The 26,776-nt window shown below is 30.1% G+C and overlaps 2 protein-coding genes across 3 annotated transcripts; both read left to right on the plus strand.

Moving 5' to 3' along the window:
* The first annotated feature begins 1,381 nt into the window (after positions 1-1,381).
* LOC123305883 (spermine synthase) lies at positions 1,382-14,282 on the plus strand. Of its 2 annotated transcripts, none has more exons than XM_044887724.1 (7): positions 1,382-1,856; positions 3,380-3,491; positions 10,479-10,601; positions 10,663-10,749; positions 11,907-12,064; positions 13,054-13,245; positions 14,066-14,282. In XM_044887724.1, exons 1-7 carry the CDS (start codon positions 1,575-1,577, stop codon positions 14,219-14,221), a joined length of 1,110 nt encoding a protein of 369 aa, XP_044743659.1. In that variant the 5' UTR covers positions 1,382-1,574; the 3' UTR covers positions 14,222-14,282. The 2 variants fall into 2 exon arrangements, with proteins under 2 accessions (XP_044743659.1, XP_044743658.1); XM_044887723.1 differs by lacking the exon at positions 3,380-3,491 and adding an exon at positions 5,006-5,117.
* Positions 14,283-20,891: 6,609 nt separating this feature from the next.
* On the plus strand, positions 20,892-25,323 carry LOC123305888 (proliferating cell nuclear antigen). Its single transcript, XM_044887728.1, has 4 exons — positions 20,892-21,239; positions 21,442-21,607; positions 23,059-23,343; positions 25,092-25,323. The coding sequence occupies exons 1-4, from the start codon at positions 21,019-21,021 to the stop codon at positions 25,200-25,202; spliced, it is 783 nt and encodes a 260-aa protein (XP_044743663.1). The 5' UTR covers positions 20,892-21,018; the 3' UTR covers positions 25,203-25,323.
* Positions 25,324-26,776: the final 1,453 nt, after the last annotated feature.

A 26,776-nucleotide genomic window follows, 5' to 3' on the forward strand; every position in this document is an offset into this window, starting at 1 on the left:
GTTGATAAAAATAGTACATGTTTATCAAAGAAACTTGGCGGATGTGTTAAAAGTCTTAAATTAAAAATTACCTGTCAATGCTCATTTAACCTATTAATGCTCATTTAACAAAATTAAATAAAGTTCTTGTGGCACGCACAAGGGTTGCTAGCTTCGGGAGTTAACTGCTCCTTTCTTTTTAATGTTAAGAGGACACTCTGAGCTTCGGGGACCTAATGCATTACTCCACCTAGTTGTATGATAGCTACGCCACTGGTTAAGCTTTAACCACGAATGCAGTACCTAAATTAGATATTAAACTATGCATGGACATAAAACCGAAATTTTCTTTTATTATAATTTTAGTTTCGTTTACGCTATGTAATATTTAATCGCTATAACGTGATAAATAAAGACATTTAAATAAAAATGTTATTCATGACATAATCTTATTTACATTTACACCCATAGCCCAATTTATTATATACCTACGAAATTAATTAAAGTAAATAACAGTTGTAAAAACGCCAAATATTGGAGTACTAGCTGGGAACTACCCGCTTTGCTGGGCAACATCCCCACTTGCACCCCTCCCTCCACATTTCCTTGCGTTGGATAACAGTTTTGTAATGTACACGTCATGCTCTTTTATTTGATACCCCACTTAGGTATATTTGTAAATATTCGATATTTCCTTCCCACTTTCTCGCTACACCTTTCTACCCTCCGAAGGTTAAAAAAATTTCTAAATGTAATTTAAAACATTCTGAGCAAGTTTTGAACTATTAAAAGCCATAATTGAAAAATATGAATTTTTTATTCATGAACACCCCCGCAACCCCCCTTGTGGGTGGAATTTCGTAAAATCCGTTCTTAGCTGACCTCTACTTGGCAAAAGGAATATTCCTGCCAAATTTCAATTCTCTAGGTCTTATAGTTTCAGAGATATCGTGATGAGTGACTATCTATCTATATCTATAGAAAGTCTCCTATATATATAAGATATAATAAATCAAATGGATGTAAAAAAAAAGCAAAGAGTATAGGATAGAGCAGAAGCTAATCATTGATAGAAGATTTAGGTATTTTGAAGGTTGAAGCTAATGTTAAATCGTAGTATACGAGTTTCAGCAGCACTACCGAGTAAGGCTTTTAAATTTAATAGGCAAAGGCCGACAAACTTAGTAGTTGATCACCATAGAACTTCTAGTCCGAGCACTTGAGGACATGACGTCTCTAATAAATATTATTGCCTTAGATAATAGAGAGCAATGCTTTGGTAACATACAATTATATTTCTGCAAATCCTCTGTTCTATACTCTTTGAAAGAAACTATAATTTTGGTAAACGCATGCGCATACACCATATTGCAATAGATTATGTGAATTTTCACTTTTCTTGAGATATAATTTGATATAACCATACTTTATTAATTAAATTTAAATACTATCATTATTAATGAGTATTAATTGAAACTGAATACATTTTATGTGATTATCAATACTATCTGCTAATAGTTTTAAAACTACAACTGAATTCATTTTAATTTATTTGTTAATAAAAAAGTGTAAATTAATACCGGCTTTTGGTAAAAATGGCAGTGCATACGGTATTACTTGATTTTTCATTTGATCCTGCGTTAGGGAAAACAGATAATCAAGTCTCAAATATGTTAACTAAAGTGGAAAACATATTAAAGGATTATTTACATACTTTGAAAATTATTCATAGTATGCATTTGGATGGTGGCTTCGTAAAAATTTTCACCAGTGAAAAAGGATGTATGGTTACTCTACGAACTTATGATCATGGTTTGTTAACAATTACTTGGGAATATTATAAAGCTGATAATCAAGAACCACTTCTGAATTTAGAGGTATCAATTGTAATATTTTAGCTTTTTTGATTAAGGTTGGATTTAATTTTCTTGATTAACTAAGAGCCTTCCTTTGCTATGGCACTAGTTATGAAGTTCAAATTTTATTTTATTTTATAATGATTTATGAGGTGCTGGGCTTTATAAGACATGAAACTGAGAAAAGCCTTATAATATTTACACCGAAGTTTGAATTTTAGTTGGATAATCTAATATAAATAATAAAAAACATGTTACTCAAACTACTCTAATTTTTATCAAAATATACAGAGTGAATCATTTTAATCAATCTATTATGGCAAATAGCTCGTTTTAAAATTAATCTACAAAAAATAACTTTGTAGTTAGCCAATCAAAAAATAACTAAACAAAAGTTGCAGAGTTTGATAGGGGACATCATGTTCTCTGACATCAGATTAGACCTAATTCTCCGGGTTGCATTAATAGTCAATTTAGATTCTAAAAGTTAAGAAATAGAATAACACTTTAAATTAGAAAGTTGATCCTCATAAAAAACTAACCTTTTTTATTTAAAAACTTTTTTCGAAAATCGTTAACTTTCGAAATAAATGGTACTTAAAAATATGTCGTTATTGCATTTAATCGAAAGAAAATACGCTAGTTTTTGATAAATTATTTTAGGAAAGTTATCAAGGATAATAAAGATCATTCGCCTGCGTTAATAAGTTTTAAGACCAAGTAAATTTTTCAAGATCATCTTCAAGGTCATCCCTTTTCAAATGCCCTTGAAAAGATATATTTTTCCGTAGTTAGCATGTTTTTTTTCGACTAAATGCAATAATGACATATTATTAAGTGCATTTTCTCTGAAAGCTAACGATGATCAAAAAAAAATTTCAAACAAAAAATGATAGTTTTTTTATGAAAATTAACTTTATAATTTTTAGCGTTATTCTATCCTTTACCTTTTAGGATCTAAATTGATTATTATTAAGGTATTTGTTGATTGATTAACTACTAAAACTAGCCATACTCATTACTCATAGTAGATTGAAATGGTCTACCCTGTATATGTATATTAACTTCATACTTATAGGACAGTAAATTATCAAATTTTTCAGTTATTTGACGTTAAGTACTCCGAATTTCAATAATTTGGAAGATATTGACATTTCGAAATATGCTTAAATGACTTTTTGCTTAGAATTCATCCCTCTATCGATGGTTACCACAACCTGGACAAAAGCACCACTCAGCATCATAGAACTTTAGTTTCTTGGGGTCTTATATACTTACCGTCAAATTTTCAATTCAATCGGAGTTATAGGAAATTATTTAGAGGTTTAACCCTCGTATACTGTACTATACAGATGATAAGGAAGTGATTTTGGGAATTAAAATCTTTAGTCATTGGATTATGTGAGGAAACTTAAACAAATTTGTTTCTGGCATAATTTAAAAAAAAGAAAATATCGAAATATTCGTAAATGAAATAATATGATTTATGTAATTTTAGTCTGATTTTGGTATAGAATATAGTAGTATTTATATAATTTTTACAGTGTTCCAAGTCTTTAGAACAAAAATTACGAGTATCTTTAGACAGTTATCGCCATAAATTATTTCCACCAATAAAACGTGGTGCCAAATTCGATGTGTATTTGTCGAGTTCAGGTTAGCAGCTTTCATGAAGAATTTAATTCTATTTTAAATGTTTTATTTAGATCAAATGTTTATAAAAATCACCTTTTGTTTGAATGCATCAACATTTTCACATTGTTCGTTTTTTTAAATGCCGTTTTGGTTTACTCTTCCATGGAATGTTTAGTTTATTATATTTATATTTATATTTACATAATACAACAAAGCATGATGTAATGTTGTAAATTGTAATCGAAAGATTTTCCAATTTTTATCTATAAGCTATTTTTAATGTGTATAGAAGATAAATATTTTTTTTATGTTTAAATTTATTATTTTAGGCCACCAATTCTCGACATCGATTAAATATATAGTACAATCATCCTATATTTTTAAATCGCATTCTTGGAGGGAAGTCCGACTTTTTTGGTTACAGTTAGGGCGGTTAGTGTCGTCAAACATATGTTTAAATTTCAAAGGGCGTTATAGTACCCCATGGGGGAAGGCAGCCAAGTTCGCATGAATATGATTTTGTTGAAGACACTCAGACAAACTTTTTCCATCAGCTTTCATTGTAGAAACTATTGTAAAAACATAAAAGTGCAATTTAAAAAAATTTTAAACGCCCGGTATCGGGTACGGAACCCTAAACTTGAACTTGAAACGTATCTAAGAACACTCTTCATTAAATTACCTTCTTCCTTAGAGCCTTCTCCAAACAGAACCGATTTTGACGATCAAGGCCTATTTTTGAGTTTTTTCGGTTATGGAACCCTAAACTCGCACTTGAAACATGGCTAAGAACAATCCTCATTAAATTATCTTTCAAACGAAAAAAAATCCAATTCGGTTCATCCGTTTAGGTGCTACGATGCCATAGACAAATACACAGACACATAGAAAGAAAAACCAACACACATAGCGGTCAAACTTATAACAACTCTTTTTTGGTTCGGGGGTTAAAAATATATGTCAACAAGTGAAATTTACAAAATTTCAAACCCCCCACGAAATTAAAAAAAATTATATTACCTTTCAAACGAAACAAAAAAAATCCAAATCGGATTATCCGTTTAGGCGCTACGATGCCACAGACAGACACACACATAGCGGTCAAACTTATAACACCCCTTTTTTCGGTCGGGGGGTTAAAATGTCCCATATTGCACATGCGTCTACAATTATACATCTTACAAACGACTTCAATTGTATAATAGGCTTTAATTTTTTGGACTTGGATAATTTCCAATTTTTTCTTACTAAATGACTGATTAAAGTGACATTAAGAAACAGGTGGATTGTTATGAAATATTGTAAATAAAAATATGATTTGACTAATTGCCACCAAAGTTGTCTAAAATAACATTTGAATGAGAAATATTTTCGATAATAAAATATTTATGAAATTTATTATCGGTATACAAGATCTGAAAACCGTTATAATTTATTTTAAATGTTTGAAAACTGAAACAATTCAATAATCCTTTCTTTTTTTTTGTAATATGTGGCTTCTTCCTTTTTTGTTTGCATGAATTTTGTGTTTATAGCGAGTACGAGAACTTGAACGTCAGATATTAGAGGACATTGAAGATTTGAAACGAAGTGAATCATTCATCCCAATTAAACGGGGAACGTTTATGAGATATTATCCAACAGCAGGTAAGTTTATTATTAATTTTAGTTGGAGAACTCGCGTCTTAGATATGTACAAGTATTACGAAAAGTTATATTTTAATATTAGTTAATCTATTTATGTGGACTTAAAGAGAGGGTGGGTTAACAAATTTAACATTTTTACGTAAAATTTAAAATCAGCCGCCCCAAAAACTCCCTTAAACGTCATTAAATGTATTAATTTAAAAAAAAAAATGATTCTTTTGATTTTGAGAGTATTTCAGACTGCGAAAGGGAGGGGGAGGTGCATAAAGGAGTTTATTAATAAAAATATCTTAAATTTCAGATTAGTTTAGCATTTTGACCTTATTAAAAATTTCTTCAATCCAATGGCACGGAGGTTAAAACTAAAAAGTTTCATTTTAAACCATATAGACTTTTTTAGGATAATTTCCTGAAGCCAATGCAAAAAACCGCAAGTCAATACACCCTGTGATCTACGGGTTGCCTACGCCTTTAATTGGGTCGAGTTAGCACGGGTCTGCGGGTACTTTGTCCCTTGCGTTCACCGTGTGATAATTGAAACTATTTTCCTTAATTAAAGAAATATTTTAAGCGTTCACTATCTCCGCAACCGAATTCATAATTTACGTAAAAATTTACGTCATTTGGTTTTTTCCCTGACGTCCTAGAATCGTTTTTAAGAAAAGTCGCTTAACTGAACTTTTACCAATTTCAATCAGCTCTACAAATTTAGTAATAATATGTCCATTTGACAAAGATAAAGGTTAAAACCTCTACATAGAATGCTAGAGCAGGGGGTTAATGGTAGCGGAATTGAAAAAAAACTTTCTGCCTCAAACTTAAAAACTTATTAAATCACGAAGTTTTAGAGATCAGTTAGTCAGTATATAAACTAATATTAAAATATAAATTTTTTCGAATTGTGTATGCATTTAATACTGTAGCTTCTCCAAAATTAAATAATAAAACTAAATATTGAAGACAATGAGTTGAAAACACTGGTAAATAAGTAAAATTTATATAAATTTTATATTGTAGATTGATCACCTAGTAATTTTGCACACTTTAGCAGAGTAGAGTTAGTTTAATTTTTATAGTTATAATTTTTATGATCATTATTTTAGTATTAAGATATTAGTTTTATTGGTACAAGAACTGACAACTTATTTTCGTAAATTAATTTTAAGAAGGGTGAATTTCGGACATTTCTTATTGAAATTAGGGATGAAGTACATATTGCGTCTGAGATCGGATGAGAATGTAGAAATAAAGAGAACTATCTTGTATGAAAGACAAATTAAAAAAGTATCCAGCCGTAAGCAACAAATTATAACTCAAAAACCCGCTAAAATAACGCTAGCGTAGCAAAAGGGTGTTTAATGTGAACTTCTCTACCCTACTCTAACAACTTGTTTAAACCTTTATTTTACTCTTACTACTTTCAGCACTTATTTTAAAATTTACGCTTTGCTACTGCAGCTATTATATCACTTGCTAACGTGGCGTCATTCATTTGCTGCTTTTTGATGGACACTTTTTATAAACATAGATTATCCTCCTTATCTCTACCCCCTAGAAGGCAAACGAATTAGTATCTGGAAATTAAAATTACATTCTTTGATTTTCAAAACAAAATCATATTAAAATTATAGCCTTACATAAGGTATTTCCAGCATTATATTTGCAGTTTCTATGGTAAAACCCACTTTTCGACAGATTTTAATGAATTTTTGTTCACAGACTAAGGATAGGGCTTACTATTAAATCCCAAAGCTTCAGAAATTTTCTCAAGTAATACTCAAACAAAACAACGTGATGCTATTTTTTTTATGTATTCTAAAAACATTTTCCTTTTAATTCTCCTATTTTTTTGTTAGAATTCTATCGAGATAATTTTTTAATATCGTAAATAATAACTGGGAAAACAGTGATTTTTATATTCTTTGACCCTCGAAACCGCGAACTTTGCAACTGATTATCTCGCGATCTAAACGACCAAAAATTATGCAACTCCGAGATCTCACAGAAAACATTATTCTGAGTCTGTTAAAAAAATAGACCAAATCGGTCGACAAGTGCTTTCATGCTGGAAATACCTTAAATAATTTGAAATTTTTTTTAAACTATTAGAATAGTAACTGGCGCGGTATTAGGGCCGGCAAAACTGCCTGCAAATTATACTTTATCTTGCTAAAAGATATGAAAATTGATTTTAACAAAATTGTCTTATAATAGTTTTTAAAATTGCTCTGCCAGACGTATTTCATACCTTCCTAATCTCAATAAAAAAAAAAAACCAAAATTTAGTCATTTTGAAATTATCTTGTTCTATGAGTAATAAAATGTAAAGTTTTAGCTTATACGTGGTGTTTTTTTAATTTGATATATGGTTGAAACTAGAAAATATGTTTTATTGAGAAAAAAAAATGCTTCACACAAAAAAGTTCAAAGCTTTTGTTTGAAGCATTTTTTTTTTTTTTTCAAACTGAATAGCTTAGATAGTTTCAATTTCTGTCTAAAGAAATCTACGCTATTATAAATTTGTTTTTGCAATTTTTGTAAAAAAGTAAGATATAATTTTGGGTACGACTTTGCAGTCAGTTTCAGTATTAAAAAATGCAGTTTTCGAAAAAATGATTCAAATAAAAATTGTTACCTTTTAAATTAGGATTAACTTTCTAATTTAAAGTTTTCTTGTATCTCTTATCGGTTATAAAGCAGAATGATGATTGCGTGAAATTGCGGGCCAATGAACCCCATAGTTTTCTTGAAGTATTTTTCTTGAATTTTCGACTTTTAATCACATGTCTAGTTAAAAAAAAACACTCCGTATATATGTTCAATATGTGATTGAAGTCTTTAGCCACCTTTTATCGGATTGTAAAGCCTTCCTTTCACAATTATTGGTTCCGATACCTGGCTCTCATCCAGAAGGCGGGAACTCTGGTTTGATTCTCGGTATTGGAAGCAATTATGTAAAGGCTTGTCCTTACATATAAAGATGAATTATGAAGATAAAAATAAAACAACCTAAATATCTTGTCTTGTCCACATTCTGAGGGTAATAGTTAAATTATCCAAAGTAATATCATTATATGGTATTCATGGATCTAATTTATCTTGAATAAGATCAATGAAAAATAAAAATCATTAAGTGGTAAGGGAACTCAGATACAGGAAAAGGTTCCAAGCAGAAGTTGTTCATATCAAAGGGAAGCATCTCATAGGCACCTTGAATTGGATCTTGAAATTAAAGGTCAGTTAAAGGTCAACTCGTTCTTATTACCTGTAAAAAATAGAAGAGCAATTAAAATATGAAAGTTATTCTTTATAAGAAAACTAAAAGGTCTGCGGCCAAGCGTAGTTTTAGTGAGCCAATACCACGTCCTCAATCGTAAGCGTATTTCGCGTTCTGGGGGGCTTTGGCCCAGATTGTCCGCAATGGCTTTGGACGGGGAGGCGATTTAGCTTATCCGCAACGCTATATATGTCGTTTCAATCCGGAAACTGATTTCAGAATGGCTGCAAATGCAAATCTATCCACTTGAAACTTTCTTTTGAAGATGGGGAAGCATTGTAGATGGGAAAGTTTAATCAGTCCGCAATCAGAAAAAATTTAATTCAAAGAGATAGGAATATCTGTTGAAAACGGGGAAAAAGCTTACGGTATAGAAGGCAATGTTGGCTAACAACTATGAAATTTTCAGCCTTTCTGGAACGACTCATTAAAACTACGCTTGGCTACAGACCCATAATAATTTTGAAATTAAGTTTGATCATCAGATACGAGAGTTTGAATGTTTTTTTTTTTAATGTCAAAGTGAAATTTTTCTTAATCTTATCCAAAATAAAAAAATTTCTATTTTAAAATGGTCCTCTATCTCTTATCAGTAACGAAAACGAGTTGATTTTAAATTGAACTTGGAGGACATTTTGTCATTATGATATGTACCCCAATGCAAACTTTCGTGTTACAGATCTGGACACCTATCAACCGTCGCATATTGATCAAGACGAACCGATTTCTTTATTCTAGGTCCATTAACTCCCAAATAGATCTCCGGCCCTTGACCCATCCGTGTAAAGATATGGTCCGGAAGGGGGTGAAAACTTAGGTACATTTCTATCCCATTCCTTGCGATTAAAACGGTAAATCGGAACAGTGGAATTCTGTACCATTTCTACAAGTGGAATCACAGTCTCCAACCTGATCATTATAATCGCAAGATCTTTCTTCGTCTTACAGTGCCACTGTCTGCAGCTTCGAAGTTGGTTGGCGGCTGTCATGGCTTCCCCTTAAACATTAACTTATTAAATGGTGGTTGAGGACTTTTAGGACATATTGTATATTGTATATTACAGTTATAACTTTTAAAAATAAATATTTTTCAAAAAAAAAATTTAGTGACGCATTCTTAGATAGAACTAATATCTTAAACAAAAGTTTCTTATTTTTTCCAAACAAAACGAATCTGCTTGAAATATGAAATTATATAATTAAAAATTTTGTTGTTCTTCATTTTACCTTGAAACCTGCCCTGCTGGAAAAAATATTTAAAGAGTCTTAAAAGTTAAGTCTTAATAAGTTTTAGAAACTCTGAATAACTCCGAATTTCTCAACGTTTTTGGACTGTCTAATTCAGAGTTATCCAAACTTATTAAGTCTGAAAGAGTTATTCAGAGTTCCTAAGACTTTTTTTAGAGTTTATAAGACTTATTCTTTCTTCTTATTCGGAAAAATATTTTTGCATCAGGGTCGCTAATGAAAAAACTGATATCGGTAATATAGTCTAGTCGATAAGTTGAAAATGATGAAAAATAGAGATTCTGCTCTTAAAAATATGTGCGATAGCTCGTTGATTTCGGAAGGATGTCTAGAAAAATGTGCCGCAGGCGTTTTTTAGCACATAAAAAATTGCAAAAGTTATAAACAATTAAAAATGGAAAAAAAAAAGTATGTAGTTTTTCGTCAATATTTCATAAAATATTAAAATTTATGAAATTTAAAAAATACATTCTTAAAGAGGAGGAAATTTCCAATGAAAAATTCTGATCACTCTCGGAAGTCTATCTCCATTATTTATAATTTTAATTTAACGCTGAAAAAAGCTCTCACGTCATTTTTAGGTTTTTGTAGTAGCCTGAATTCGACTTTTTTTCTCAGATATAAACCGTTTGAAGTTTCAGAAAAATTTTAATTTTTCTAAAATGTGTCACCTTTTTAAAGGCGAGTGTACTTCTTTCCACATAGACAACAATTTTTGTAAAAAATGTCTTTTTCAATAATGTACCCCTGGTAAAATAAATGCTTGATTCATTTGAAATGAACGCTCTGTATATTTATTGTGTGAATTAAGGTAAAAATAATTTTTTATTTTTTAGATGAACGTTTATTAGAATATGATATCGACAAGTTGTTATTTGAAGAACGATCACCATTTCAACGAGTTCAAATTGTACATTCCAAAAGTCTTGGAAACATGTTGGTTCTTGATGAATTACAAAGTAATACATTTAAAAATATATTTACATCAAATATATCTTATAAAATCTATTATGCTTCTAGATATTTCTGAAAGAGATCTCATATATACTGAAACCCTAATGCGAAGAGGAATAGAAAACTATGAAAATAAAGAAATTATAATATTGGGTAAGCAAAATAACTAAATTTATATATTTAACGTATTATCAATACGTTATTGGTTCGAAGGAAGATTTTAAATAAACTGTCAGTTTATACAAGTAATTTTAAACTCAAAATAAGTGAATATTCTTAAATTACCTTAGACTTGTAAAATAATGTATCATATAGATGCAGTACCATAGACTTGAAGAATATTACATATTCGTTGTGTGCGTAGTCATGGTAGGGATAATAAAATCGATGCCAGCGCTTTAAGTGAAAAATTTTGGAGATAAAGGGGGCTGTTATGACTAATTTGCAATTCTTTACATGTTAATGATATAGAAACTGTCAAATTAAAATGATTGAAAAACACTAATTAATTAAACTTAATGCATTAAAAATTGTGAAAGTAAGAAATCAAATTGTACAAATATTATTTTTCAAATGTAAATTATCATAATTATTTATTTAAATTTGTGAAACAAGAATATTAAATTTTAAATGTAAGTTTTCAATGCAATCCATACAATTATATATGCATCCATACAATTCTATAATTAAAGTAGTGTATCGTTGTCATGGAAACGAAACTCACGCACGGAGCGAATAGAAATATTAATATTGGTCGTTAGTAACCACATACTATTATTTTCTAAATATATTTCCCTAAACTCAAGGTATTAGGTTCAGTGACAATTAAGGAGGGCGTAATGTATGCTCGATTTTACTTATATCTTTACATGTAGAATTTGAATAGCTATTCAAATTCTATTTTTAGAAGTTAAAGAGCGACTATTTAGAAGAAAAAAACTTGAAATTCATAGTTTAAATGATATTAAATAAGATACACGTAAAATCGTGCATACATTACGCTTCCCTCAATTGTTACTGAACCGAATGCCTAGAGTTTTAGGGAAAATATAGTTTCCGATCTGCTTAAAAAAATCCAAATGAAGTTTTTTCACCTGGACTATCTTTATTTGGATGCAAGAAATCGTCTATGAAAAGTCCATTGAAAAATCATGTGCGCTAAAAAAATTATTCGAGGTCAAAGGTCGCGTTAATAGTTTTTTTTTTTCAAATATCTCGTAAAATATTAGTTTATGGCAGTTTTAGATATTATAACATTTGTTCATAAGTTAATTTTAAATTTAAAAAATCAAAAAAATTAAATTTTAAAGGTGGTGGAGATGGTGCTTTATTGTATGAATTATTAAAAGAAAAACCAAAAATGGTGACTATGTTAGAAATTGACGAAGTGGTTTTAAAAGCATGTAATGAGTATATGAAGTCAATTTGTGGAAATGTTTTAGAAAAACGTAGAGATACTAATTATGAGGTATTCAATTCAATTTATTCATTCTTTTTTAAACAATAAAAATATTATACAGAACATGTCATAAAAAAAGAGATAAAGAAAATGAAAGGAAGGGGGAAAGGAGAAATAGGTTTTCATACTGAATATTAAATATGTTAAAATCGATTCGCATTCAGAAAATGTGCGTTTTCCATGAAAACGTTAACAGTTAGGTATAGGAAAGTTGATGCTATTTGATAAAGAATTGCATTTTACATCTGCTGTTGACTTAAAAAAAAAGAGTGTTCTATTTAACTTTAGTCATAATTTCGGCACAACCTGTATACGCCATTCAATTATTCACAGTTGCGACATAAAACTCAATTGATTACTAGACTTCAAGTTGAATTTGGTTTGGAAAACGGAAATAATACTTAATACGTATACGTTAAAATTGCTACTAAATTTTCAGAAAATCATGAATTTTAAGTAAGGTAAACACTGATGAAACTTACTTTTATTTTCACCGTAGAACTTGAAAATAAAATAATATACAAACTGTTCCATTTAAAAAAAAAAAATACAACTTTGATAATTTTCGTGTTTTTCGTGTAATTTTAAAAAGTACAGCCAATAAGCCTATCTATCCCGGAATGAAAATTTTCTTAAAATCAAGGAGGTTAGTCACAATCTTTCGTGTCGTTTAACGTGAATAGCCCTGTGCATATAATTCGTGTAGATTATGGCAAGTAAATTAAATTATTGTAGATTATAGCAACTATAGTAAGGACATTTTTAAGATAGAAAAATTAATAAAATTAAAATATGTCTACTATAAATTATAATATGATTGCCAACATTATTTGACATACCTAGATGCTTGCAGTCATTTTATCTACTTAAGACGGCGACATACTCCTACAGGACGACATGTCTAAATTAATGTTTTCAAATTTTTTGATATTGCAACCCTAAAATGCTTTCAATAATCATTTCTGAAGTTTTGTGTTTTAATAAATTTTATCTTTTAGATTATTATTGGTGATTGTATGAAGTCTATTGATAAATATATCGAAGAAGGGCGAAAATTTGATTATGTGTTTGGTGATTTAACAGATATTCCAATATCTGACACTCCAAGTGGTGAAATATGGAATTTTATTATGACTATATTAGATAAATCCTTCAAAGTACTTAAACCAACTGGAAAATTTATGACACATGTAAGCTTTAATCATTAATAATAAATACTTTGCTTATAGTTGTAAACAAATGAAACCTCAAAAAATATTGGTAATGTGATTTTTAGTTTCCGTTGTCAAATGGCAAAAAAAGAATCCTATATTCATTTTTTTTTTTGGTCTCTAGTGCGTTTGGTCTCTAGTGTGCCACATAGGAACACTCGACAAGAACACCCGACTGCGCATCGCGCAGCCGAGTAAAAATTCTCAATCACAAAAAACTATAAACCATAATTTTTCTGATTGCGGACTGAGTAAATTCTCCCACCTATATTGCGGACGATATGATTTTTGTGATTTTCAGAATTAATTCTTCATGTGAACAAATTTTCATTCTAAAATCGGTTTCCTGATTAGATTGAACCGACATATTTAGCATTGCGGGCTAGCTAAACCCTCAATTCCCACTACCATTGCGAATGATCTCACATCGACTATATTTTTTTGGAATATTTGTCTATTAAAACCGGTTTTACCCTTTCTGAAATCAGTTCAAACTTGAGACAGACGCTGCATTTTTAACATTATCTTGAGGCGAAAGCTCCCCCCCCCCCCTTCTATGGAATTTTCAGCTTTTTTAAATGATTTACTAAAACTACACTTGGTCGCAGAAATATTAAATGCTATTAACGTCTCAAATTTCTGTCCTTAACAAAATGAATTGATAAAATTTACCCTGTCCCTAGACCTAATATTAATAAAAAAAATGTGGTAAACATCCTTTTATCGATGAATATTTACCAGTTTAACCCTAAAAGCAATGGATTTTACAGGATAAAAGAAAATTTGTTTTTTTTTCTAGGGAAATGGTGTAAATTCACCCGAATCATTAATTATGTATGAAAATCAATTAGCCAAGTTAAGGCCGCCAGTTAAGTTTGAAAAATGTACAGCATTTATTCCGTCGTTTATGGAAGACTGGGTATTTTATCAAATTTGTTTTGATTCGAAACCCTAACATTTTCAAAGAATAGCAAAATCTCAAATTGTCAATATTAAAAATCGATATTTGTGCAGTATTTTTCAATGTATTCCTTCACTAATTGTTACTATTGTTCAATGTTTAAAAATACTTTTTAGAATCACCTACAAACCTACTAGATTACCATGTATTTATCGTACTTTAGTACTTATTGTTAGATAGTATTCAATGTTTAATATAAATTACTACTTACTATCACATTTACTATCTCATTTACGTTTATTTAACAAATAAAAGTGTAATATAAGAGTTCGATCACTTTTCATCAGTCCTTCGAAATCACAATCAGCGGAAGAAAAATAAAAGAAACAAAACAGGAAAAACCTCGAAAAAAATTACCATAAACATGATTTTAGTTTAATTCTAAATAAAATATTAAATATACTGCCCCGCATTTAAAAAATCATAAATTTTCGTGAAATTTCAAACCGGTATATTTCCGCGAAAATGATTGAATCTGAATGAAATATAATCAATATGTCAAAGATTTGTATCATTCCTTAATATTTTATGTGCGGGTCTGAAACGCTGATAAAATTTATTTATTAATTTGATATAAATTTTAAAAACATACACGGGGTGCATAAGTATTTATACAAAAAATTGAGTAATATCAAACTTATTTATTTCTGTTTTTAAAATTCGCTTATATTGATTTTTATACCAATTTCTAAGAACGAGTTATTCACCGACAAAGCAAAATGGACACTTTTCACTTAAAACTGTCGTAACTCCTCAAATAATGACCTTACAGAAATAAACCTGAACCATTCAAAAGGGCCGACGGTTCAAATTGTGGGAAAAAATTTTCTAGTTGTTTATGAACTTTGAAGGGGTGTACGGGGTTCTTAAAGTTTTTCTTATAAAAAATCTTATAACAGTGAAATTTACAAAATTTAAAAAAAAAACCCGACAAATTTTACGGCTACGGCACCCTAAACTCGCATTTGAAACATATTTAAGAACATTCTCCATTAAATTGCCTTTTTCCTTAAATCCTTTTCCAAACTGTGCCAAATTGGAAAATCATCGCCAATTTTTAATTTTTTCGGGTACGGAACCCTAAATTCGCACTTGAAACATAGATAAAAACACTCACTCCATTAAATTACCTTTCAAACAAAACCAAAAAATAAAAATTGGTTCATCCATTTAAGCGCTACGCATAGCGATCAAACTTATAACATCCCTTTTTTAGTTCGGGGACTAAAAATACTCGATAGCTTGTTAATTTCTTTTTAAAACTCGTTACTATTCAACCTCGTACGAGCTTTCGTGACTAATTTATTCACTGTCAAATAAAAATTGCTACAAAAAAAACAACAATAAATCTAAAAAATCACTTTTTCAACAAAACATTTACTAACAATGATAAAAAATACAAAAAATTATGGGAGTTCAGATTTATTTCTATAAGGTCATTATTTTAGGCGACACAGTAATTTAATGTGAAAAGTGTCTACTCTGCTTTGTCGCTAAATAACTCGGTCTTAAAAGTTCGTATTAATAATTTCTTGTTCAGTTCGTTTTTGTCTCAGTTTATCCACCTTCTTGTTCCATACATGTAATTGTATTGTTACAAAATTCTTTAAATATACTCCTACATATCTTGAGAGTGACTTCTTGAACCGTTAACTTTATTATCTGTTCTAAATGGTTTACATTTCTAAATAGCCATTAACATTCCTATCGATCTTTTTCGATTTGTGGCCACCCTGTACATTCGATGTCACAAGTGAATAGCTGAATGTTAATATTTTCAAAAGCAGAGATTTTTATAAAGAAAAACTTTTCGTAAACCTTATAAAAAAAAAGGTTTCCATATAGAGCCAACTTGAGTAGACAAGCTGTATATTTCATTCAGATCCAATCATTTTGTTTGAAATTTCGAGAAAATTTAATTTTTTTTAAGTGCGTTTATCACTTTTGCTCTAAAATTAATTATTTTTTATTCGGAACCAAAAAAAAAATATTTAAATTCTTTGGTTATAAACACTTAGAATAATTCCTGTTTCAAATTTTCGTGTTTTTCTTGCTTATGACTGACTGCTGTGCTGAAAAGTGATTAGACTTCTAGATTATTATTATATTTTCATTGAACAATTTTATTTAATTTACCATTGAAATATTTTTAGGCAATTTTAGTTGTATAGGCAAAAAGGCTTCCTAATTTATGAAATATTAAGTATAAATGCGTTTGTAGTGAAATTTAATAGACTAGGAAAGTATGACGTCACAATCAGAGATAGAAATATTTTCAATCAGAATATATATTCTACACTTTATGTTAAAAAATAGTTTAACTTCTTAGGTCTTCATAAAAACATTCGCTCCTAGTCTAATAATAGCGTCGAAAAAACGGGCTAGGTTTTGCGCAACTGAATATCTGGATATATTAAATTTTTGAAAAAAAGTGCTATAACCGTGATACAGATTTTTTTAAATTAATCTTTAAAATGGCTCAGTCTCAGCAAATTTTTGGTGTCTTTGCAAAAATGTGTATAATCTATACAATTTTTAGCATATTATTAAAATCTGAATATTTAAAAAGAAAAATTTTATTCATTCCAACCTAACATTAAAGTTTTATTGGCCTCCGATTCAGGGCAGAATTAACCATTAGATAGAGTAAGCAATTGCCTAGGGGCGCCGGGGAATTATTAAAAGAGAAAAAGATAAATTTGTACGAGAATGGCAGCATTCAACGGCGCGCAAAAATGGTTAACGAAGACTTATAAAAATAGGGAGAAAAGACAAAAGATTCCGCCCAAAAGCAGAAGGTAGTTTTCGAGCTACAAGTGATCAAAGATCTACATATATTATGGTTATAGTATATGACTACCAACTAACAAGACACTACATTTAATACAACTATACTATACACACTATACACACACACACACACACGTACCACACACGGTAGTCATATACTCTAAATATAATATATGTGTAGCTTTAATCGCCTGTAGCTAGAAAACTATTCTTTAAAAAATTTTGCGAAGAACTTTTTGGGCGGTTTAAAAAAGTTTCTCAGGAATCCATTTTCCTATCCAACCGTACGGGGTCCTTTGTATGGGAAGGGCTCGCACAAAGAGATGCTGAGGTGATTTGACCAATGTACCAATTTAAAGTTGTAGATAATAAAAGTAATAACCACAAGGTTTTAGTAAAAAGTGAGCGGTTTACTTCATTTTCCTTAATATGTTACATCTTTGCCTGTACTATAATAAAGAATCTCCTAAAATCACCATGTAATTATCTTCCATTGTAAACGAACTCTTCTAAAAGGTATCCAGGTACAGATCCAGGAATGTTTTGAATTTTGTGATTAAATAGAATTAAAGAATTTAGTCAACCGCAAGTAAGTCACTTACAGTTACGCTATTAATTGTTATTTTGTTATTTTTGTGATTATTTGTTAATTTTGATAAAAATAGTTTTAAGTTAATTCAAACTCATATTTTTCAAGTATTAAATTGAAATAATGTATTACTACTACACGATAATAAAAACTTTATCATAATAATAAATCACATTTGTTTTTCTTAAATATTTGAAACATTTTAGCCCAGTCTTACTAGGGGTCAAGATAATAAGCTGAATGTTTGTATATAGTTTCATTTTGCCGTTCTAAAAATATCATACAATCTCATGTCAGCGTCGGTAAGTTATTTAAGGTCAAAGTTAAAAAAATCGGTTTTTTGCGATTATCTCGGTTTCTATTGCTCCCATGATGTTACCATTTATTATTTATAAAATTTGTAACAGATTTTATTTGAAACATTTGTTCATGCGCTCAAATGTTTTTGAGATAAAGGGCGACGAGCGCCATAATTGAAGTTCACTCACTGACTGATCTATACAAATTCTAAGGGACTGCTAGAATTGCTAGAAAGATGCGGTTTTTGTCATTCGACGCGAATTTGCAACTCTGAGATTTTCGGGGAGGGGGGAGGGTTTATATGCGTTGCGATGTCGGTAAAAAAATTTTTTGTTAATTTGAATTTATTTCATGTCGATTGGTGAATATTTTTGGGGGTGTTGGTTTTTTTCGATTTTACAGGGGGTTTAATAAAAACATTGAAGTTTTTCGATTTTCCAGTTTTTTTTCTTTGCACCTTCGGATGTTTAAATTGACCGGAAAAATTCTCATTTATGTCCTTTATAAGCAGGTAAATTTTTAATACCCCTTACGGTGTTAAATTTATATAGATTTGAGCTGTTAAAGTTTGCATCGCAAGGGTAACTTTCGTAGGATTCATTTGGAAAACTAATATTCATATTCATTAGTTAAAAGAATCACAAATATTTTCCTATAAAGAAAATTATAACAAGCGGAACTCGTTTTCCATTTAAATTGATGAAATGAATGGCATTTGTGTTATTTCTTCTAAAAGTGATTTCCTATAAATGATAACTTTATACATCAGAGCTTGCGTCAAATCTGGTATTTCTGATTTTTTGGTTGTTTATGATGTTGGCTCAATGAATAATCCAAGTTTGTGACCTCGAGCACCGAACGCAACTTTGTCAAAAATCGAAGAAACCGTGAAAATTTTATCTTTTTTTCATATTTTGACGATTACAACCCAAAAGGACTAGTTTTTGATAGTACCTATTTCAAGAGGTTTTTAAAGTTCACTAAATTTGCTACAATATGAGACTAGAATTGTCTATGTAGACCTATTAGTTTCCGAGGTAAAGCCTTTCAAACTTTATGATTTTTTCGAACTTCACAACTTTTTGCAATATCTGTCGTTCTGTATTAAAATTTCGGCTTGTTTCAGATTTACGAGCGGTTACGAAGGGTCAGGGTAAAAATTCATTCAGAAAGACAGAATATTCCAAAAAATTGTTTGAAAAAATTATTCACTTTGAAAGGCTTTATCTCGAAAACTATTAGGTCTACAGAAACTATTCTAGTCTCATATTGTAGGAAATCTAATCTAGTTTTGAAAAAATCCTGAAGAGGTACTATCCAAAAAGAGCCCTTTAGGTTTATACTCACCAAAATATGAAAAAAAGCCGAAATTTTCACGGTTCAATTCTGTTTTTGACATATTTTAAAAGCGAAAAGTGGGAGAGTGATAAAAGTTTTTACAAAACAATAAACCAGGACTTAAACGAAAGCAGTTTAAGTTTTCCAACGATACATAAAAAATTTCAGTGCGATGATTATTTCAAAAGATACAGGATTTTAAATTCAGAAGTGCCAATTTTGCTTAGAAAGCGAATATCTTGGTCCAAAAAGGTCGTACGCAAATTTTTACATCTCATTTTCAAGATAAATAAACAAGCGAGTGGTCAAAACAAATTTGTTTAGAACTTTGGTACGCATTTTATGGTAGGGGAGCTGGTGACAGATTTTATGTCATTATTTTAGCAAGGTTGAGAACACTGGCCCAATACATCTTATCGATAGTACTGGCCCAATACATGAATAAGCTATTGGTTTTTCAAACCGTACGCGTTGCGGGAAAATAAACCAGTCCGGCCGCGGGGAAAGAAGGCAAAACTTATTTTTAACGATTAATTCAAGTCAAAGAATTGAGAAAATGTAAGTCTTCCATTCGAAATATGTTTTAAAATGCGTCTTCCCAGGTGGTAGACATTCCAAAAATAATTCTACAAATAATGTACAAATTGACCAAGGTTGAGCTTTTGTCAATAGATAAACTAGTTGGCATAATAAGTAAAAGGAAAATCATAGTCTTCCATTAAATTAAAGTTGCAAACATCGTCTTCCTAGGTGTTAGACATTGAAAAAAAAATTTTTTAATGTAAAAATTGACCAAGATTGGGATTTTGTCGGTAGATAGTTGGTGTAATACGTAAATGGAACATCATCTTTCCGGGTGTTAAAAATTTTAAAATGTACAAATTGACCAAGGTTGAGCTTTTATTAGTAGATAATTAGCGTAATAATTATATATAATTAATACTTCGGTTGTGTATAATAAATAAACAATAGTGAGTTAAATTTTGAATTTAATACACCAAAAAATATTCGCTCGCCCAGCCCCTGATATAAAAGTAGTCCTAAATCATCGGTCCAAAAAAAAAAAACTATGAATGTTTTTCGATCTGACTCACCGTTATCAATTAAGCGGTTAAGGTCAGAAAAAATAATACAACAGTTAAGCTATTGTTTTTAAAAATGCGACACTTTATTTTTATTGCTTGACTTTTGTCAAGCACTTAAAACATGTTTTAATTGTTTGTCATTTTTATTCCGAAGTGTACTGATGCATAATTCGAAATACATCGGTAAATTGGAACAAAGCTATTTTTTCCCGCTTAAATTTTGAAACATACAATTTTATTCTTATATATAAATAAATCAAAACCATTTTTATATAAAATTTTTTAATATTTACTGTTGATTTTCGCAATTTTTTTTTTTAAACGAGAGTTCAAAAAAAATTTTAAACCTTGTATAAAAAAAATTGTGAAATAACCACTACCATCTGTTTTTGGAAAACAGCCAATGAGAACACTTCCCACTCAATTACAAACTTCAACTTTACAAAAATTGGATCATGAAGTTTGTTGGTATAAAGCTGTCTTCGTTTGAATTACACAGTTTTTAATCGTTTTACCAATTGATCCAAACTTGGTTAGTAAATTTATTAAAACGCCTGAAATAATTATTCATTATTTTTCGCGCGTTTTGACAGAGTTATTCGATTACTGAACCAAGGCGGGTGCAAGTCGTTTTTAAATTTGGTGTTGTGTTTATTTTGTTCATATTAATAATTTAAAATAATCTAAAAATGTTTGAAGCACGTTTAACACAAAGCTCTGTACTTAAAAAAGTATTAGAAGCTATTCGAGATCTTCTAACAGAAGCTACATTCGATTGTACAGATTCGGGAATATCTTTACAGGCTATGGATAATTCCCACGTTAGTTTAGTTTCATTAAATTTACGTGCTGATGGATTTGATAAGTACCGATGTGATCGAAATTTATCTATGGGAATGAATTTGGCAAGGTAAATAGAATTTTTGTTTGTTAATTTATTATTTTTCGTCCGGATGATGAATGAATCGTTTCCTCCATTTTCTCTTCAGGCAACATTTTTTTAAGGAACATATAAAAAGAAATACAATTTTAATTTATCGTATTATGTTTATTTTAATTCCATCCTTAGAAAATTAATTGGAATTATTTATTAATAATATTTTCTTTTCCAGCATGAGTAAAATTTTAAAGTGCGCTAGTAATGACGATATTGTAACGATGAAAGCACAAGATAACGCTGATACAATTAGTTTTATGTTTGAATCACCTAGTGGAGAAAAAGTTTCTGATTATGATATGAAATTAATGAATCTCGACCAAGAACACCTTGGAATTCCGGTAAATATTTACATCACTTTTTGTTCTAAATCTGATCTTAAAATATGAAGCCTGTATATATATACGTAGTGATTAGTTTTAAAAGTTAGTATACCCAGCGAAAAATGGGGAAAATATTTTTTATTTTATCTAAGATATAACGATTAAGATATAAGAAGTCATTTGAGGTGGAAAATCCAGAGTGTCAATGGGTTCAAAGTTTTGAAATGAATAGGCAACAAGCCTAGAAAACTGTATATCTGACGTAATATTCGCCTAAAAAAATCACCGGAAAATTTATTCCAGTTTTAAAGACCTATCCAATGGAACTGTACAACGGGGTCTGTACGAAAATAATAAAAAATTTCCATCCGTAAATTTTATATTTTATGAACAGAATCTTTTGTATAAAATTAAGAGATAAAACGTTAAGTCTTTAAAAACATAAATAGTGCCTTTTCTCCTCAGACGTAATGCGTGGAAAAATCGGGAAAATTTAATAGCTCATCGTTTGTTGTAAAATATAAGAAAGAGACACAAATATCTCATTGTTTTATGAAAGTTTCGAACTGAAAATGAGGCTTGGGGCCTCGTTAAATGATAAGGTGGAAAAATCCATTTTATCGTTTTCCAATATCACCTCCGCATTTGACAAGCTACAAATAGCACTCTTTGAAACGGAATTACAATTCTGGTTATATAAGGTCTTTACAAACCCCTAAAAGGTCTTTAAAAATACCACATATAGCTTAGCTTAAAATAAGTTATTTAGCTTAACTTGCCCTAGTAAAAGTTGCTCCGTTTTGGAGATATACGCTCTTGAATTTGCTATTTTGAAATCGTTTTTCTTCCATAACTTTAGAATGTGTAATTTTGATAAAATTTGATGTGATGACACTGTTTTGTCAATCCGTGGGTGTAAAATGTGGAGTTTTTGGTAGCCAACCCCCCCCCCCAAATTTTTACGCTGAACTCTGCATATTCGATGTCAAAAGTGAATAGCTGAATGTTAATATTTTCGAAAGCCGAGATTTTTATAAAGAATAACTATTTTTCGTAAACCCTATAATAAAAAAGTTTAACCGATAAAATTTTATCCTCTCACAAATTTTGAATACCATTTCCGTTATTTTATGTAATTGAACGGTAAATGTTTACTTAAATCAAGTTTTGGTAAAAATGGCTGCTTGGTTCTTACGTTCACCCTGTGATCTACGGGTTGGCCATACCTTTAAAGGGGTCGAATAAGCACGAGTTTTTTGCCCTTTTGTTTATCTTGCGATGGCTTACACCCCATGTAATATAATTAATTTTACCAAAAGTGAGTTAAGTTAACATTTACCAACTGAACCATTGATCATCCGTATGGAATCCGTTTACTGTTACTTCACAGGCTTCAAAATTTACGATCTGTTTTTGGTTTATTCGTCTCCTTGTTAAATGTATGTTTTTAATTGTTGGATTATTATTAGGATATTGATTATGCTTGCGTAATTCGATTACCTAGTGCTGAATTTGCAAGAATATGCCGTGATTTATCACAATTTGGTGAAAGTGTTGTTATTGGATGCACAAAAGAAGGAGTAAAATTCAGTGCAACTGGTGACATTGGTAATGCAAATATTAAATTAGCACAAACTGTATCAGTTGACAAAGAAGAAGAAGCAGTAATTATCGAAATGCAAGAACCTGTCACTTTAACATTTGCTTGTAAATACTTAAATTACTTCACTAAGGCAACTTCCCTTTCTCCGCAGGTAAGAAAAACTATATATAATTTAATTTTAACTAAATGATTTTATTTGTACTTAATTTAGAACATTTGAGTAAAAATTGTGAATTGGTTAATTTTTTTTAATAACAAAACATGTTACTACGTAAGAGAGAGACATTTAGTCCCAAATAGATGTTGTAACTTAAATGGAAGGGACACTTGCTTTAAAAGACCTTTATTTCGATCATTCTTTCGCAAACATCGCTGTTTATCCGTGAGGGCGCAATTTTGGAAAAAACTTTGGTGTCCATTTTCTCCAAAACTAAAAAAGTGTGTTGATTTTTTTCAGGTTAACTTCAACTAGTAGTTTTGTGAAACATTCTAGAAAAGCAAAAATAAAAAAAAATCAGAAAATACTAGCAAAAATTTCGAAATTTTTGAAAGTATTTTGGAGACGTTCTAACGGGCAAAAAAGGATGTTTAGTTAATAATATTTCAAACAAAAGTTTTTTATTATTTTTATTAACTTTTACGTTTAAACTTTTGTTCTATCTCTAACGGTTTACAAAATGGTTTTTTTCTCTCTTGATTAAATGAGCAAAAAATTTTAGAAAACACTTTCGAAAATTTTGTAAAGGAAGTTTTCTGGAATGTTTTTTTTTTTTTTTTTTTTTGCTTTTCTAGATTGTTTCACAAAACCAATGGTTGAAGTTAACTCAACCCACTTTTTTTTAATAGTTTTTGAGAAAATGGACACCAAAGTTTTTTCTTAAGTTGCGCGCTCACGAGTAAACAGTGATGTTTACGAAAGAATGATTCAAATAAAATTTGTTAATTTTGTTTATAAGGAATAATTTTCAAATTTAAATTTTTGTTCTATCTCTAACGATTTTCAAGATGGATACTTTATTATTTGATTGAATGAGCAAAAAAATTATATTTTAAAATTGGCATATTTCGGTCAATTTTTAAGCTTGAAAGTCGAAAAAAAAACTAAAATGCGCACAATTACTTCAACTAGAACTTTTAACACTTTTTTTTCATTTGATGCATTGTTTTTTCGTAATTTAAAAAAAAACACATTAGAACCACCCAACTACCCCCCCAAAAAGGGGGTTAGGTACGCCCCTGAAAAGTCGACTTTTTTACGAAGTGTTTACAACCTAATAAACCACTGTGGAAAATTTCAAAGATGAATTAATTATACCATGCACATATGTAATATGCAAGGTATACTAAGTTTAGTCCCAAGTTTGTAACTCTTAAAAATATTGAGGCTACGAACAAAATTTTGGTATAGGTGTTCATAAAATCACTTACTTAGTCCATTTCCGGCTGTCCGTCCGTCCGTCTGTGGGCACGATAATTCAAAAACGAAAAAAGATATCAAGCTGAAATTTTTACAGCGTACTCAGGACGTAAAAAGTGAATCGAGTTCGTACATGAGCAACATAGGTCAATTGGGTCTTGTAAACCGTTAGAGATAGAACAAAAGTATAAGGTAAAAAATGTTCCTTATCAAAAAAACTTTTGTTTGAAACATTTTTTCGTAAACATCACAGGCGTAAATTGTATAGTATGTATTATATAATTTGTATATGTATGTGCAATGTGATATAGTAATCAACACTATTTATGCATGGTATTTCAACAATTAACTCAGTCAATTGTTTGTTTTCACTTGTTTTTTTCTTTATTATCGTGATTTTTCTATTTAGTTTTGTTGTGCTATTAGAATCTTTGTGCAAAAATTTTGTTCATAAATTTTAATTAAAAATTTTTGTATTTTAGGTGCAATTATCAATGAGTGCAGACGTACCTTTAGTTGTTGAATACAGAATACCTAACATTGGTCATGTTAGATATTATTTGGCTCCAAAAATTGAAGATGATGATAGTTAAGTTATTTATCATCTCTCACGTTCTTTTGGTTGATTACATTTTTGTTTAATTATAATAATTAAGAATCTTCGTCAATGTATTTTTATAGCTACCGTATAATATTTGTATAATTATAATCTAATGCCCATTTTAATTATTTAATTTTTTAGTATTAAATAAACATCTTTTTCATTTATTTTTGTGTGTTTATTTTTGTACAGGGAAAGTACTTATGGGTTTCGATTCCCAGTCGATTTTTTGTTGAAACTTTGGGAAAACGTTCTCCTTAAGAGTTTCAATGAGTCCAGGGGCCGGCCAATAATAATGGATTGTTTCCGTGTAATTAGAACTCCAGTGTTTATATGAATCTGTTATATATATATATATATATATATATATATATATATATATATATATATATAAATAGGATGAATCTGGAGGAATGTTTCTAATTCGACAGAGGAAAATATTTTGGGCTCCCAATTTAGTTTTTCAGTCACTCATACCTAAGAACATTATCTATCTAACTAAAAATAAGAGTACAAATTTAATTCAAAAATTTGAAATATCTTGAGAATTTTTTTTTTTTTTTATAAAAAAATAACAATAATTTACCCGTCACTCAAGAGATAGGTCGTAATGGTTCAAGGGATAGCAGTTATAGTTGTGTTAAATGGGCGAGCTAGCGAGTGGCTTAACCGGTCTTGGAGGGTGGGCTAAGCATAATATAGCTATAACTAGCTGGACCTGTACGAAATTCCGCTCCGGTAGTTACCGTAACCCGTGGCCACCCCGTATCCATGGCTAAAAACAACAATACAATAAATTTCGTAAAAAAGAGGTGAGAAAAATCAATAGTTCTTAAATTAATATTAGGAGAAGATGTATTAAAAATAGTAATTATGTCTAGAGCAAAGACAGCGAACCAATGGCACGCGACACATTATTTTGAGCACGCCTCCGATCACAAAGTTCACTATGAAATAGTATGTAACGAACGAACGCGAGTGATCCTACGAACACACGCTCATTTGTATAGTAGTTACATCGTCGACTACAATTGGCATTTTGAAATAATGTCACGGGTTTGTTAACAGATCACAAATCTGTTAGTCAAAAAATCGAACTAGAACAAAAAGAAGTAATTCCAAATGCAATGAAAGATAGAAATAAACAGTCGACGTCTACGCTTAAGTATAATGGCAAAAATCAAAACAATAATCTTGGTCGGCGGAACCTCCTCCCACCCCTTGACATCACATTGTGTGTAACAGCGTAAGAGTATTTGGTGTGGGTGAAGGTTTCTAAAAATTCACTTTTTACATTAAAATGAGACACCTTCACGTTTGGGGAAAGGGTAGGGGGTAGGACTGTGGCCATAGTTGTATTAAACTGTTGATATTGATGTTCGATTAATATAATTACAAAACCTTGTTTCGGCTACTTTTTTACATTTCGAGTAACTTTGTCTACTTTTGATCGGCTGTATCTCGGGCACTAATGAGTCTAGAAAATTCTTTTAAATACCAAATTTTAGCAAATTTAATGTTCTACAACTTTGTAACCGACTAAAGAGTATGAAATTGGCTTAAGTA

Source organism: Chrysoperla carnea, chromosome 1, assembly GCF_905475395.1.
Source record: "Chrysoperla carnea chromosome 1, inChrCarn1.1, whole genome shotgun sequence".
NCBI lineage: Eukaryota > Metazoa > Arthropoda > Insecta > Neuroptera > Chrysopidae > Chrysoperla > Chrysoperla carnea.

Coding starts and splice junctions, on each gene's coding strand:
- LOC123305883 (XM_044887724.1), top strand. CDS start 1,575: ATGGCAGTGCATACGGTATTACTTGATTTTTCATTTGATCCTGCGTTA. Junction 3,492..10,478: donor TGTGTATTTGTCGAGTTCAG/GTTAGCAGCTTT, acceptor TTTATTTTTTAG/ATGAACGTTTATTAGAATAT. Junction 10,602..10,662: donor GGTTCTTGATGAATTACAAA/GTAATACATTTA, acceptor TTATGCTTCTAG/ATATTTCTGAAAGAGATCTC.
- LOC123305888 (XM_044887728.1), top strand. CDS start 21,019: ATGTTTGAAGCACGTTTAACACAAAGCTCTGTACTTAAAAAAGTATTA. Junction 21,608..23,058: donor AAGAACACCTTGGAATTCCG/GTAAATATTTAC, acceptor GATTATTATTAG/GATATTGATTATGCTTGCGT. Junction 23,344..25,091: donor CAACTTCCCTTTCTCCGCAG/GTAAGAAAAACT, acceptor TTTGTATTTTAG/GTGCAATTATCAATGAGTGC.